This window comes from Strix uralensis, chromosome 3, assembly GCF_047716275.1.
Source record: "Strix uralensis isolate ZFMK-TIS-50842 chromosome 3, bStrUra1, whole genome shotgun sequence".
Classification (NCBI taxonomy): domain Eukaryota; kingdom Metazoa; phylum Chordata; class Aves; order Strigiformes; family Strigidae; genus Strix; species Strix uralensis.
Window position 1 is genome coordinate 37,819,646 of NC_133974.1, and position 14,176 is coordinate 37,833,821.

General features: G+C 41.9%; 1 protein-coding gene across 1 annotated transcript in view; it reads left to right on the forward strand.

The window, feature by feature from the left end:
* Positions 1-525: 525 nt before the first annotated feature.
* The window catches only part of BCKDHB (branched chain keto acid dehydrogenase E1 subunit beta), a 134,729-nt gene continuing 121,078 nt past the window's right edge, over positions 526-14,176 (forward strand). Inside the window, exons 1-3 of the mRNA XM_074861925.1 lie at positions 526-712; positions 3,371-3,448; positions 5,992-6,060. Coding sequence (XP_074718026.1) covers positions 541-712; positions 3,371-3,448; positions 5,992-6,060 — 319 coding nt within the window. The 5' untranslated portion in view covers positions 526-540. The remainder of the gene's footprint in view (positions 713-3,370; positions 3,449-5,991; positions 6,061-14,176) is intronic.

Here is a 14,176-nt window from a genome sequence, read left to right on the forward strand (position 1 = left end):
ATCCCAGTGGAAGAACAACGTTTAAAAAGAAAGGTGAAGACTTTTGTTTCAGCTGTGAGAACACCAAGGGAGAGGCGAGGCCCAGCTCGGCACTCCCCCATGCGCCCGGTACCAGGCACACCGTTATCAGCAGCGCCGACGAGAGGGCGAAAGCACCCGCTGCCCCTGCCGAGGCTCACAGCCGCACAGCCCCGCGGCCCCCCCCGCCGCCCTGAGGGAACGGCCGCCCGCTCGCCGCGGCCGGTACCACGCGCACGCGCGCGCACCGCCCGCTCTCGCCCTCAGCGCGCGCTGCACCCCCCACTTCTCGCCGCCCCGCGTGCCGAGCACTAGCCCCGCCCCTGCCGGCCCCGCCCCCTGACGGCGTGCCCCCGGCGCACGCGCACCAAACCCTTTCTCGCCCCTCCCTCCCCTCCACCCACCGCAGGGCGGCTTCTGATTGGCCCGTCCTCCATGGCTGCTGGCCAGTCACGGAGCCCGCCCAGGACCCCGCCTCTTTAGAACGCGCGGCGGCCGCGGCAGCCCCTGACAGCGGCGGCGATGGCGGCGGCGGGGGGGCGGCTGGCGCTGCGCGGGGCGCTCGGCCCTGGGGCGGCCGTGGCGGTGCGCCGCCGCGCTGGGCTCTGGAGCCGCCTGACCCCGCTGCCGGCCACGCCGCGCCGGTCCGCGGCGCACTTCGCTTTCCAGCCGGACCCGGCGCCCAGCGCGTACGGTGAGAGCGGGGCTGGGCCGGGCTCACCCTCGCTCTGCTGCCGGGTCCGCCCCGCTGCCGCCGCCTTCTCGGGGGAGGCCCCCGGCCGGGGTGGGGCGAAGGGGGAGGGAGGAGGAAGGGTGGGCTCTTCTCGCCTCCGCCCTCTCGGGCCACCGCCCGGCGAGGCGCCGGTGGCCGTGGGAACGAGAGGCTTCCCTGGCGGGGCGGCGGCCGCCAGCGCTGGGAGCGGGACCCCGGGCGGCGCTGGGCCCCGCCTGGGTGCGTTTCCCCCGCTGTGTCTGCGGCGCTTCCACTTGCGGGTTTTCCGCGAAAAACTTGGGCTGCGGGTTAGATGGCCCCCGTGGGCCGCCGGAGGGGGCGGTGGTGCTTCGGGGGGCATGTTCATGAAGTGTTTTTGGGCGGTCAGTGCAATAGTTGCACTAGGCCTTTCCATCATCTGCTCGGGCCTGTAAGCCTTTGCCCTGCCCCACTCCTGTTTCAGGGGAAAAGCTAGCAGTAACTGGATGACTTACATCCATCCCTATTTTTTTATTGTATGCTTAAGTCATGAATGTTGTAATAAACCTGTGATTAATAAAGACTGCTGCCTAGTGAAAGGCTTGAGGTAATCCACATGATCACATGGTTGAGAGTAAACAGACTGGTTGGAAACAAACAGCTCAGGATGAAAGTTGATGTTTTGACTTTATTTCTGAGATGTATCCCTGCAAATGACCAGTGCTGAGTTCTCCTGGAAGAAGCCTGCCAGCTGCAGAATAGCTGTTTCTCACGTGAACCGCACTGTCTTCTAGAAGGCTGTTACCTTGTTGGATACCTTGGTGTTCCAGTTTGGTCATTAAGTCCAAGAAAACTCCTGGCCATTTCTGTTGCTCATTGAATGGTATAGTCATCCGAGGTGTCACAGAGTCAAGCCTGTGCGCTGCAAGTCCCTGCCTGAGATGATGGCAAAGAAGCTGTAGGGGGGCAGTCCAGTTTTTGTTGCAATTTATTGATGGAAAACTACTTCCCTTTGATTTAAAACACACTTTGAAATTCACTGAAAAATAGTGAAAGTAAAATAAGGTTATGCCAATACCAATCCTGGTAAGATAATGCTTATTCAACTCCACAGTTCAAATCTGAAGGGCACAGTTAGTTTTTCCTTTCCTTCAAGGGCTGGAACAGAGGCCTTTATTATAAGCAAGAGTAGCAGGTCAGAACAGTCAGTGTGAGGAGTTTCTGACAGTTGATTAAATAATAGGCATTTATATCAAATACTGGAAGGATTGTTTCTTGTGGAAAAGGTAATGTAAATAATGTGGATGACTTGGGAAAGAGAAACAACTGTTGTTCCCCAGTGTTCCTTCCCTTGAATTTATAAATGTTCATTATTTGTAGCTTATGTATAATTTGAACAGTTCCCATAATTTTTTTTTTTTTTTACAGTTTCCTCTTCTTAAAGGGCCATGTAAAGGGTAGCAAGTGAAGTTACCAAGCACGGGAACATGTAGGAATGCAGCTACTCAGCTCTGGTGTGGCATGACATGAGTCTTTAACAAAAAATGCTAAGGTTAATTAACAATTTAGGAGGAAGGGAGTCTGAATGGTTGTTGAGGGATACTGTAGCTACTGGAAACAGAATGTAGTTCTCCTTTTTGATTTCTAACACCTGTTCACATGTTTGTCTGGGATCTTCACCTAATCATGCTTTTTTTGTTGTTTGTTTGTTTTTACATGCTGTATGTGCTGGTAGGTAGTATTCTCCTGAGCTGTGGCTCCTAGTCATGACTTAGAGGTTTTGCCAGTTAAAGAGCTACCAAATGTCAGCCAGGCAATTTCTTATTCACTTAGTTTCTGGTAAGGCATTATTTTATTTACTTGGAGGATCTGATTTGGTCACAGTAGTGGGGACTGGGCTATTGCTTTGTTCCATCTTTGCTTTCAGGCCTGTTTGTTTTTCCTTGCAGTGCTGGAATGAAGAAGGGGACTCGGGTAGCCCTTCTTCGTTTTGAAGGTTTTCTTTCAATCATTGGTGCTGCAGAATATTTTAATACAGCAGTCTGGTGCATTTGCTTTTTTTTAAGTATACATTTTAGGTATAGCTGTTCAGGACCAGCTTTTCTTCCTTTTGAGTGTGGATTTGATGCTTCTGACACTTTCTAACTGCAGTCCAGAGAGCAGGCTGGTGGTCTAGAAAACTTCTGATAGTAATAGGTGTCTGTAAACAAGAAAGACTGAAGCTTTTAAAAAAAACTATTAAAGAATGATGAAGTAAGCTTAATGAAATCTGGTGAATTTTAGCAGAAAGGATCCCAATCCTCAAAACAATAATACTTTACTATGGTTTTTTCCTTTGAAAAACTGTTGGATTAGTCATCGTTCCTAGTGTTTGACTAGGCATTGCAAAGCTGCATTTGCTCTAGTTAAGAGCATAGTTTTTGAAAAAAGGTTGCATGCAGGGATAGTAGAATTATAGTTCTTGGGATTGCAAAGTATACCATACTTAATCCCATCTATCCCATAATTTAAGTTTACTCAGCAGATGAGTCTTGGGTACTCCTAACAGGGTTCTTGTTTATGACTGTTAACTAAGTTTTTATTTGTGTTTTACAGCAGTATTTTCTAATGTACTTTGTATTTTGAACCAAATTAAGTGGCTAAATAATCACTTTCACACAGGGCAAACTCAGAAGATGAATCTCTTCCAATCGATAACAAGTGCCTTGGACAATGCTTTAGCCAAAGATCCGACTGCAGGTATACTATACTTGTTACTGTGTTTTGCTTTGTATAAATTGCATTTTGTTTTGCCTATTTGTGTACAGTATTAAATGCATTTCTTGTGGCCTTTAAAGTCTTCTAATAAGTTATTTCTACACTTTGATCTCAAACAAAGCTTAAAAATGTGTTGTATTAACAGATTATTAATGAATTGTGTGATCTAGGATGCAGCTGTGTCTTCTGTATTAGCTGTGTGTATTTTGCTTGAAAGTTGAGACAGAAAGATACATCACTTAACATGCTTCTGGCATTACTGATGTGAACTGTACTTAAGGGCAGCTTGAATACCGCGAGTTTTTAAAATGTAAATCTTAGTTTTTAATTCCTTCAACTCTCTATGCTAAAAAAGTGGGGTTTTTTAGAGACTATATATTCCTCACTCTGTCCGTTCTCCCTTCTCTCCTTCCCTGCCCTCCAAAATTCATTTCCAGCTTTACTGATTACTGCTCATCATTGTGCATAGGCAATGTAAAATTTTCTAGACTTTTGCAGTCTAGATAACCTGTAACTTTGAAGAAGGCAGTTCATCATAGCTTGATTTAAAAGGGTTATTCTAAACTCTTTTGCACAAAACTATTTACTGCACTTTTAATTCTTGTACATAACAGGAGGTCCGTTGCTTCTGTTGTCATAAGAAAGGTGTGATGATGGCCAGATATCTGAAAGAGATTCTTAATGTCATGAACATGGCTGCAAAAGCTGTATGATCTTGTGTAATTTTTGGTTTTTTTTTTTAGTGTGTTTTGGCACTGCTTAAACTACTGCTCAATTTAAAGTCTGACTAATCGTCTGATCTGTTAGGACAAATTCTATGTAGTCTGTCCAGTACTATGTCTGTATACATTCCCTCTCAATCTACAGCTGTGTTATAGTCACCTTTATTAAATTGAACTTAGACAATTCAGGGTAAATTAGTTCCAAGAACAGATTTTAGTACTCTTTCTGTAGAATCAGCCATATAAAAGTAAGTAGAGTGTTAGTCCAGTAGGAACCTAAACTCATATGTAATTTTCAGCCTTTTAGTTGCTCTAAGGCTCCAGTCTTGCTCCTCGGCTTTGCAGGGCTGGATCTTTGCAAAGCCCTTTGCAAGACCATGTTGGAATTCTACAGTCCAGACATGTGAGTTGTTAGTATCACTCTACTTACTGAAGTAATTAGTACTTCTTGCAGTAGAAAGCATGTCCTTCATATGTTTTTAGTTGTATGGGAATTGAGCAACTGTTGTTTAAGTAGTGGAAATCCTCATACTTGTGATGATGAGAATTAGAATCTCTCTGGGAAAATATTTTCAGTGGCTGAAGAGAATGAGTAAACCCACGCAAGTTTGCTGATGCCAGCATTAAATGGGATTTTTTTAATGCCAGCTGGCTCAAAAGTGAGTAGCCATATGGTAATGGAAAGTCCTTACAAAGATTTTAAGTACATAAAAAAGCAAACAAGTTAATATTAAACATGAATGAGAGAGATAATCTGGGAACATACTTCAATCATGTACTCCATGACTGCATTGGTTTTACATCATTGTACAAGTTATTTTTCTTTAAGTGGTGTCATTAATATGATTGTCAGAATAATCCCTTTTAGTCCTTTCAATCAGAAGTGTATTTTATTTAAATAAAAATAATATTTGAAAAGCAAGGAGGCTAACTCATTATTTTGTGTCCTTTAGAATATGGAGAGTATTGAGGAATTTGGGATTTATCAGAACGGACCCCAGTTCATGCAAGCTACTATTGGTGATACTGCTGCACGTCTTTTACATGCTTAAAAAAAATGAAATGAGCAATACTTATTTCTGTGAATTAAATAACAAAACTGTTTTAACAAAAATTAGACATCATCATTCCATAAATTCAAAGAAAAAAGACCCGCAGATTAGTTGATATGAAGCTAAATTTTGAAGGCAATTACTTTTATGATAAAAATGGATTGACTAGGTTACCCACACTGTAAGGATAATAGTGTTGAATACTGAGAGTTGTCCTGGTTGTTAGATACCCATCTTTTCTGTAGAGGAGTTCCTCTGAAGTCACTCTTCAGGGATCTGGCAAGTATGTTTGGAGAAGGCTTGAAATTTCATGTTGGATTGGTATTTTGAAGAAAACTGAAATCTGTGGATGAGAAATGCAAACGGTTATCAGTTGAAGCAGAACACAACTTCAATGACTCTTTAGTGATTAAATGTAATTGTTTCTTGGAATTGCTTTTATTCATTTAGATTTAGATGTTGTGGTATAGAATATTGCAGAAAAATAAACAGATGGTTTAATGAAAGCATAGCTGAATCAGTTTCATGAATTCTGATTTGAGACTTAGTTGTGTTGTATTAACCTTGGTTCTTTATTTGTTATAGTTGGGCTGTGCATGAGAAACGCTTAAGTCTAGGTAAATCTTGAAGTAAAATGAAATATTATGTGCTACGTATGTTAGTGTCTCATATAAAAACATTTGAAACATGTTCATTAAAAATAAGATGCACTGGAGTAACAATAGCCTCCTCTACTGTTCTTATCTTTCAGTAATATTTGGTGAAGATGTGGCCTTTGGAGGAGTCTTCAGGTGTACAGTTGGCTTGCGAGACAAATATGGTAAGTTAACTTCCATCTGACATTATTTTCCTATTAGCATGTCTGTTCTTTTGTACCTCTCTGTGGTTTGTGGGAGAGAAGCTTTGTAAATGAACATATGTTTTCCTTTCTGTCTTTAGAAATAGAAAAAGTTTTGAACGTGTTTACTATTTATGCAAGCTTTCAAAGCTTTTAAACTTGCTGACATAATTTCAGGAGTCTTCTATTTCTTCAGCTAACTTTATCAATATAACTTCATTTTTTTTAAACTGCAATTGGATCAGATGTTGGCCCCATTTCATTACTGTAATCAAATTAAAGCCTCTTAGAGCAACAATGCATGGTGATACTTTTTAGTCCTATCTGTCAAGTACTGCGAAGGAATTACATTAAAATGGATTTAAACTCTTGGTTAAATATAGTATTTTCTAGCATGGCCTAGAAAGCCAATATAGAAATTATGTGTTATAGCTATGCTTGTGCTTCATCTAAAATGTGATTGCTTTACTTGTTTGGGAGAATCATGTGAAGGCATTCAGACAAATGGTACAAGCTTTGTCTCAAAGACTATTTATCACTTGTCCTGGTTTGAGCCCACAGGGCAGCTGAGCACCAGGGAGCTGCAGATGCTCACTCACTCCTTCCCCCTCAGGGATGGGGAGGACAAAATAAAACAAAAGGCTCTGGATTCAAGATGAGGACAGAGAGGGATGATTCACCCATTATGGTCACAGGCAAAAGACAGACTTGTTAGGGGAAGAAAAAAAACATCAATTTAATTTGAACACCACCACCACTTAATTTACCAATCATAGTAGTACAGTGAGAAATGCAACCACATCTTAAAAACGTCTTCCCCCCCACTCCTCTCTTCTTCCCAGGCTCAGCTTTGCTCCCCATTTCTCTACTTCCTCCCTGCCAGTGGCACAGGGGGTCGGGGAATGGGGGTTACGGGCAGTTCATCACCCATTGTCTCTGCTGCTCCTTCCTCCTCAGGGGAAGACTCCTCACACACTTCCCGTGCTCCAGTGTGGGGTCCCTCCCATGGGAGACAGTCCTTCATGGACTTTCTCTGACATGAGTCCCTCCCATGGTCTGTAGCTCTTCACGAACTGCTCCAGTGTGGGTCCGTCCCACATGTTGCAGTCCTTCCAGTGCTGGACTACAACAGTGGGGGCTTCCCTCAGAGTCCCGGCCTTCTTTGCGCGCAACCACCTGCTCTGGCGTGGGGTTGGTCTTCCATGGGCACCTGCTCCACCAGTGATCTCCATGGGACAGCCTGTCCTCTCACCACAGGCTGAAGGGGAGTCTCAGATGCTCTACAGGAAAGCTGCAGCGCATTTCCCTCACTACTCCTCCTCCTTTCTTCCACTGACCTCAGTGTCGGCATAGGTGTTCTTGCAACTCCTCTTCAGATTCCCCTTCTTAAATATGTTATCACAAAGGTGCAGCCACCATTCCTAATTGTCTTGGCCTTGGCCAGAGGCAGGTCCAACTTGGAGCCAGCGGAGCTTTGAGAAGCTTCTCACAGGAACCACCACTGTACCCTCCTCTCCCACTACCAAAATCCACCACACACAGTCACAGACCCAACACCTCACTAGATAGGAAAAACAGGTTTGTGAAAGTATATGAAAAATAAGATGGTACTTTATCATCTCATACCTCAGACAGCTGAGGTGAGTTCAGTGGAAGAGGAAAAATAGTCACTTGCAGGAACTCTTTAATTCTTGTTGAAAGCTTATTTTTTAAGTAAGTTTTAAATAGGGAATTTCTTTAAAATTTGCAAGAGCTTTTCTTGTGTTATCCGTGATTTAAATTAATCCCTATATTGTGTTCATTTTGGAAGAAATTTAGTTCCGCTATTTCTGAGGGACAGTCTCCTATGGCTGGGTATCAGTGGCTTCTAAGGAAGGTGGGGGGAAGAAAAAGACTTTATTTCAGATCCTATGTTGTTGCACAAGCATGTAAGTGTCACGTTCACAGTTCTTGATGGATAGAATTTAACCACCTAGTTAGTGATACCTGGTTGGCAAATCTGGAGGAGTTTTCAAAGTCCTTCACTGTTCCTCCAATTAAGTTTCTTCTCTGGTAATCCATTTGCTGTGGTTTCATTAAGTGCCCATTTTGCTCTGAGAAGTACTGTTACTGGAATGCTAAAAAAAGAATGTTTCATGTATGGCACGCCAGGTAGTACATAGCATTTTACAGGTCTTGGAAACTGGTTGTGGATACAGTAACCTGATAGCTTTTAATTTGGCAGTGGCTGTCTCCCCCGCTGGGCTATTAAACAGAAGAAGTTTTAAAATGTTAAGTTTCAGTAGCTTACTTTCTTCAAGGCACAAAGATGACTGGGACCACTTGCAGCCAGTAATTAAATCTATTTCATTTTCCTCATCTGGAGGAAATGAGTTACTGCCATCTTGGAGATCAGCAAGGTCTATTTTTTTGGAGTGAACCAAAAAAGGGAGAGAGGAAGAATGTACTTTTAAGAAGTTTTAGAAGCAGAACCATATTTCATTGTCTTGTTTCTCTGCTTCAATTATTATATGTATGTTTTCTCACTCTAGTTTATATGTTAATATTCAAATAGTTTGGATAGGACTTTTATTAGCAATGATATTTAGTGCTGCATGTTGAGGTTGAGTTAGAGTTCTGTAACTCTGGTGTGATATGTTAACTCTCTTTACTAGATTTCATGTGAAAAGGAAGCCTCTGAGACAGCAGTCAGTTGCTGGAAACATGGGCTACAGAAGACTTCATTTGGGAAATAAGCAACAGCACCAGATGGCTCTATAAGCAACCTTCTCGTTTTTTAGTGAACATCTCCAGTTTAAAAGACAAAAGGAACAAACTTTATATTGTTAGGGTGTTGCTTTGAGGGTCGTTTGTTTGTTTTCTTTGATGTAAGAAAGTCATATAATATTGGAATGAAGGAAAGACATTATTTAATTCTTGTGGTAGCATTTTATTGATGGTGTATTTAAAAGTGTGGGTGCTGTTCAAAGGCTCTGTGATGGCCTCAGAGTGCAGGGGGGTACTTTTAAGATGGGTACTGTTAACGGAGTGCAAAGAACTATTTACACATTGTGTTAGTCAGTACGATAAGCAACAGTCACAGCACACCGGCAGCCTAGCTAGAATCTGATTTATTTTATAACAACAAAGATTTTTTGTAATGAGGTTTTTGAGGAAGATATGACATGACTTTGGGAATACTTGAACTTCTTTAAAGCATGAGAAGCAACATGAGAAATTGTGGAAGTACTTACATGAACACTGAACAAGGGCTAATGAAAGCTAGTATTGCCATTTGATCAAAAAGGGTACTGACCTCTTTATGGTGAATAAGTGGATAGAATTGAGAAGGAAAAAATAAGTAGTGCTCTTGTTTCATGAGACTGTAAAATAAAATGGGTAGGTACATAAAGTGCTGATGAGATCAGATTAACAAGGTAGGAAACCATCTCTTCACATGTGTTCAGAGCATTGCAAAGATTGTATTTGCTAGAGGAAAAGCATGTTAGCTAGAAGAGAAGGAGAAATTGGAAAAGTTTTTTGCTGTTTTCCTACTTAAAAAAAAGTTTTTCTTGCAGATTCATTATAGAAGGATCTTCCTAAGATCCATTTGTCTTGCAGTTCTGAGATTTAGGTCTAGATGAGAAGTGAACTGAAGATGATGATAGTGATTGAGAGAGAAGGGGACGGAGAAGACATGACAGTTCTTTATGTTGCTGGTGAGGTGCTCATAAATAAATGACGGCAATGTGTGAAATACAAGTTTGGACAGAAAGAGGAATGTGGAGATAAGATGAATTTAGGAGTTATTCACATAATGGTAATTTAACTTTGTAAGGCAGATAAAATGACACAGGTAACTTGGCTCCTTTCTTACTAATAGTGAAATCCTGCAGAAAACAGGCAATGGATGAAGAGGGAATGACGAAGATGAACTAGAGGATGTACTGAAAATATAGTTACAATGCTGAGGAGAACCAGGAAAGACTGAAAGCACAAAAATTGAAGGAATCCAAAATTTTGAGAGGGGTGTGGCTGTCTGTCAGTATTGTCTTAGAGATTAAATAAGTTCTGGTTGCAGTGCTTGTTTTATGCAAAGGCTAGAGTCTGTGTAAAATGAGGAGGAATTCCAGACAGAATCGGTGAGCAACCAGCCTCATGGATCATACCTGTACAAGGAAGATTATATACACTTACTGACTCTTCTTTCCTCATTCCCCTCCTGCATTTACCATCAACATAATAATAGGAGATACAAGTGATACAATACAAGGTTTTTTCTATGTCTTGATGTAAAATAAGAAGGAATTAATGTTTTTTTTCTCCTCATCTGGAAGAGGGAGGTTGTTTGGTTTTTTGTTGTGTTTTTTTTTTTCTGTAGAGGATCAAAATCACTAGATGGCAGTCTATGCCTATAAGTAGTTATTTTGATACAAATTGAGAGTTCCTTTTCAAGCACTTTTATAATATCACCTAATAATAGTAGGGAGAATTTAGTGTATTAATACTCAGTTGTAGTACTATACAGATGTTGGTTGCTATCCAGACTGTTACTGGAGTCTCTCTGGAGAGGTAGAGAAGAGATTTGCGTTTAGAATAAATCTGTCATCAAATCTAAAACTTTTTTTTGCCAGGAAAGCCATTTAAGCCTGAGTGTAGAGTAATGTAATATGAACACAGCTAGAGGCCTATACTAGTAAGTGAAAGAAGTCAAGCTCGTTAACTTTGTAAGGAAAAAAATCCTAATTTTTGATCGGATGAATTTTTGACATAGAATCATAGAATCATTTAGGTTGGAAAAAACTTTTAAGATTGAGTCAGTCTGCAAACCTAACATTGCCAGGTCCACCACTAAACCATGTCCCTAAGTGCCACACCTGCATATCTTTTAAATACCTCCAGGGATGCTGACTCCACCAGTTCCCTGGCCAGCCTGTTCCAATGCTTGACAACCCTTTTGATGAAGACATTTTTCTTAATATCTAATCTAAACCTCCCCTGGTGCAACTTAAGGCCATTTCCTCTTGTCCTATCACATGTTACTTGGGAGAAGTGACCAACACCCACCTCACTACAACCTCCTTTCAGGTAGTTGTAGAGAGCAATAAGGTCTCCCCTGAGCCTCCTTTTCTCCAGACTAAACAACCCCAGTTCCCAGCCGCTCCTCATAAGACATGTGCTCTAGACCCTTCACCAGCTTCGTTGCTCTTCTTTGGACACGCTCCAGCACCTCAATGTCTTTCTTGTAGTGAGGGGCCCAAAACTGAACACAGTAATCGAGGTGCGGCCTCACCAGCGCCGAGTACAGGGGTAAGATCACTTCCCTGTCCCTGCTGGCCACGCTATTTCTGATACAAGCCAGGATACCATTGGCCTTCTTGGCCACCTGAGCACACTGCTGGCTCATACTCAGCCGGCTGTCGACCAACATCCCCAGGTCCTTTTCCGCCAGGCAGCTTTCCAGCCACTCCTCCCCAAGCCTGCAGCGTTGCACAGGGTTGTTGTGACCCAAGGACCTGGCACTGAGCCTTGTTGAGCCTCATACAGTTGGCCTCAGCCCATTGATCCAGCCCGTCCCGATCCCTCTGTAGAGCCTTGCTACCCTCAAGCAGATCAACACTCCCACTCGGTGTTGTCTGCAAACTTACTGAGGGTGAACTCAATCCCCTATCATACAGCAGCCTGCATTTCTCTTTCATGGCATGTCTTTGTATTTGCCACCAAGGGAGTCTAGGTGACTGCTTACGTTAGGTTCCTAATATTTGGATGCCTGATTGGATTACCTTCTAAGTTTTTGAGCTATTGGAAATAATTTTTGAGCTGAAAGAGTAGTGTAAATGAGGTTTTTTTCTTTTCAGTAGGGAATTCTTGAGTTATGCCATTTTATTTCACTTGCAACTATTTGGGTAGAATGTGAATACTTCAGGCAGTTCCTGGAGGATGCCACTGTGGTGTCTCCCCCCAGAAGTGAGTGCTTGCCCAGGGTAGAAGAGTCTTGGCCTCAGTTCTGTCCCTCAGGAGCTCTGAACTTACTCCCAAAAGAGTTGACAGAGATACCAAGGCTGACCTTTGTGGAGATGCAGCAGAAATGGTTTTGTCAGCAGTTGTTCTGTGGAAAAGTTTTGGAATGAATTTGTCTTTTGCTCATGTGATTCATTTGTCACTGTTTGGCAACCTCTGTGTGATAGCAAAGTGAACCAGAGGAAGATAGGTTTCCTCTTTTCTGGATTAATGTCCCATCACCAGTAGGAGGGGTTGGAGAGTCTTTCACGCATGGCTTTTATTTTTGGTCTGTTCTGGTTTCTTTTATGTTCTGTTTGATCTCTGTTATTGCTGTCCTCCTCTTTTTTTTGTCAGTGCTTAGAGAGATGTACTGCTCACAGCAGTTTATGGTACTCTTATACAAAGCCAGTTGGAACAAGATGCTTTTCATAAGCTTTCTGTGTAACATTGCTAATATGTTCTGGAGTGATGTTTGCCTTTATTAGTAGTGTGGTGTTGACTGTCAGTTTGTGGCATGCTTTGGTCCCTATGCCCTTTCTATTGTATTGCTGTGCAGCCAGTAATTGCTTCTTTTCTGGGTGGACACTTGTTAAAATAAAACTCAGTAAGAACAACTGTGTGTCACTCCTATATGTAGGATAAACCAAAATCAATCTCAGATCATTTCCTTTCAGGCAATTCTGTATTACATACGTGGCTAGACATTCATACATGCAGACAGTCATAAATGAGAAATAAGCAGCTTCAATTTTTTTTGTCCTTACTCATTTTTCATAGCTAAATAGATTTCCTCTTATGGAGTAGAAAGTGTGTAATAAGTACACACATGTAACTTGAAATGTAATTTTTGCCCTATTCTGTTCAGTCTTACAGGCTTGTTTCATAAATAATCCTTCCTAATCTTTATTATTTTGATGCAGCTAGAAGTATAAAGTTGGTAGGATTTTTTTTTCTTCCAAACCATATTTAATAAAGTATCACACTTTAGTAAAGTGTGATATAGACGGAGAGCAGATTGTGAACAGTAATTAGTGTCTGTTCAATCGGTCCAGGATATTTTCTTGCAAATTGGAAAATCACAGAAGAAAAGGAAAATCTAGAGAAGGAAGAACACTTGTATTGAATCCTTTGAGGGTGGGGGGAGTTGAATCAAAGATTTCCACTGTGGAAAATTTCAAACACATCAAAAAGCAAGTGACTGAACTGCATATGAAACCACAGTTATAGCAAGAAAATAACATCCTTATGTCAGGATGACCTAGCCACATTAGCAATCAGCTGGATGCTTTAAAAATGATTGTATTTATCACTTCCATATTTGTTTTCCTGTACTTTCTGCCTGCCTTACTGAATTAGATCTCTGAAACACAGGGTATGTTTTGTGACGGATCAGCTGTCAAAGGCTGTTCTTAGCCTTCAGCGATGGAGATTCCCTGGCTTCCCTACACGCATGGTCCCAGTGCAGGATTATTCTTATGGTTTGAAGCTTTTTCTTATTGATCAGTTTTCTCTAGACTCTGGTTCCTGAAACTGAAGGATATGGGCCATCCAAAACTGGGTACATTACTCTGGGTTTTACTGAGTAAAACCTGGTTGCTTACAGCTTTCTGTTGTTTCTAGTTTGTCTTGCAGCATCAATGTTTATTTCCAGTGTCTAATCCACTGTAATCCCTGGTTGTTATTCTGTAGACCTTGTGTCTAAGGTGTAAACACCTGTGTGAGTTTTCAGGGAACATTTCATTCTCAGTAAATGAGTCATTTGTTTATGGTCCAGTAAAATAATTCAGGAGTTTTTGTCTACTTGGCCAGGAGATGGCTGTATCTAGCCATGCCTGAGGGACACCATCCTTTCTAAAACTGTGGCAGTCATTCTTTGAAAAAAAGTATTTACTTCAACACAGTATTATTTTATGGGCTTGAGCTGTAGAAAACTCCTGAAGGCAAGTTCTGTGTTTAAGTGAAATGCCTATGGGGAAAACATGGATCAGAAGATAAGGTTGTCCCCAGGTTGTTACAGTATTTGGTGAAGTTTCTTGGCTAAGGATTGGATATGCCTACAAAGATTGCTTAATGTCCTGACAGCTTTTAGTAGCATAACGGGAGAACCTTTTGCAGC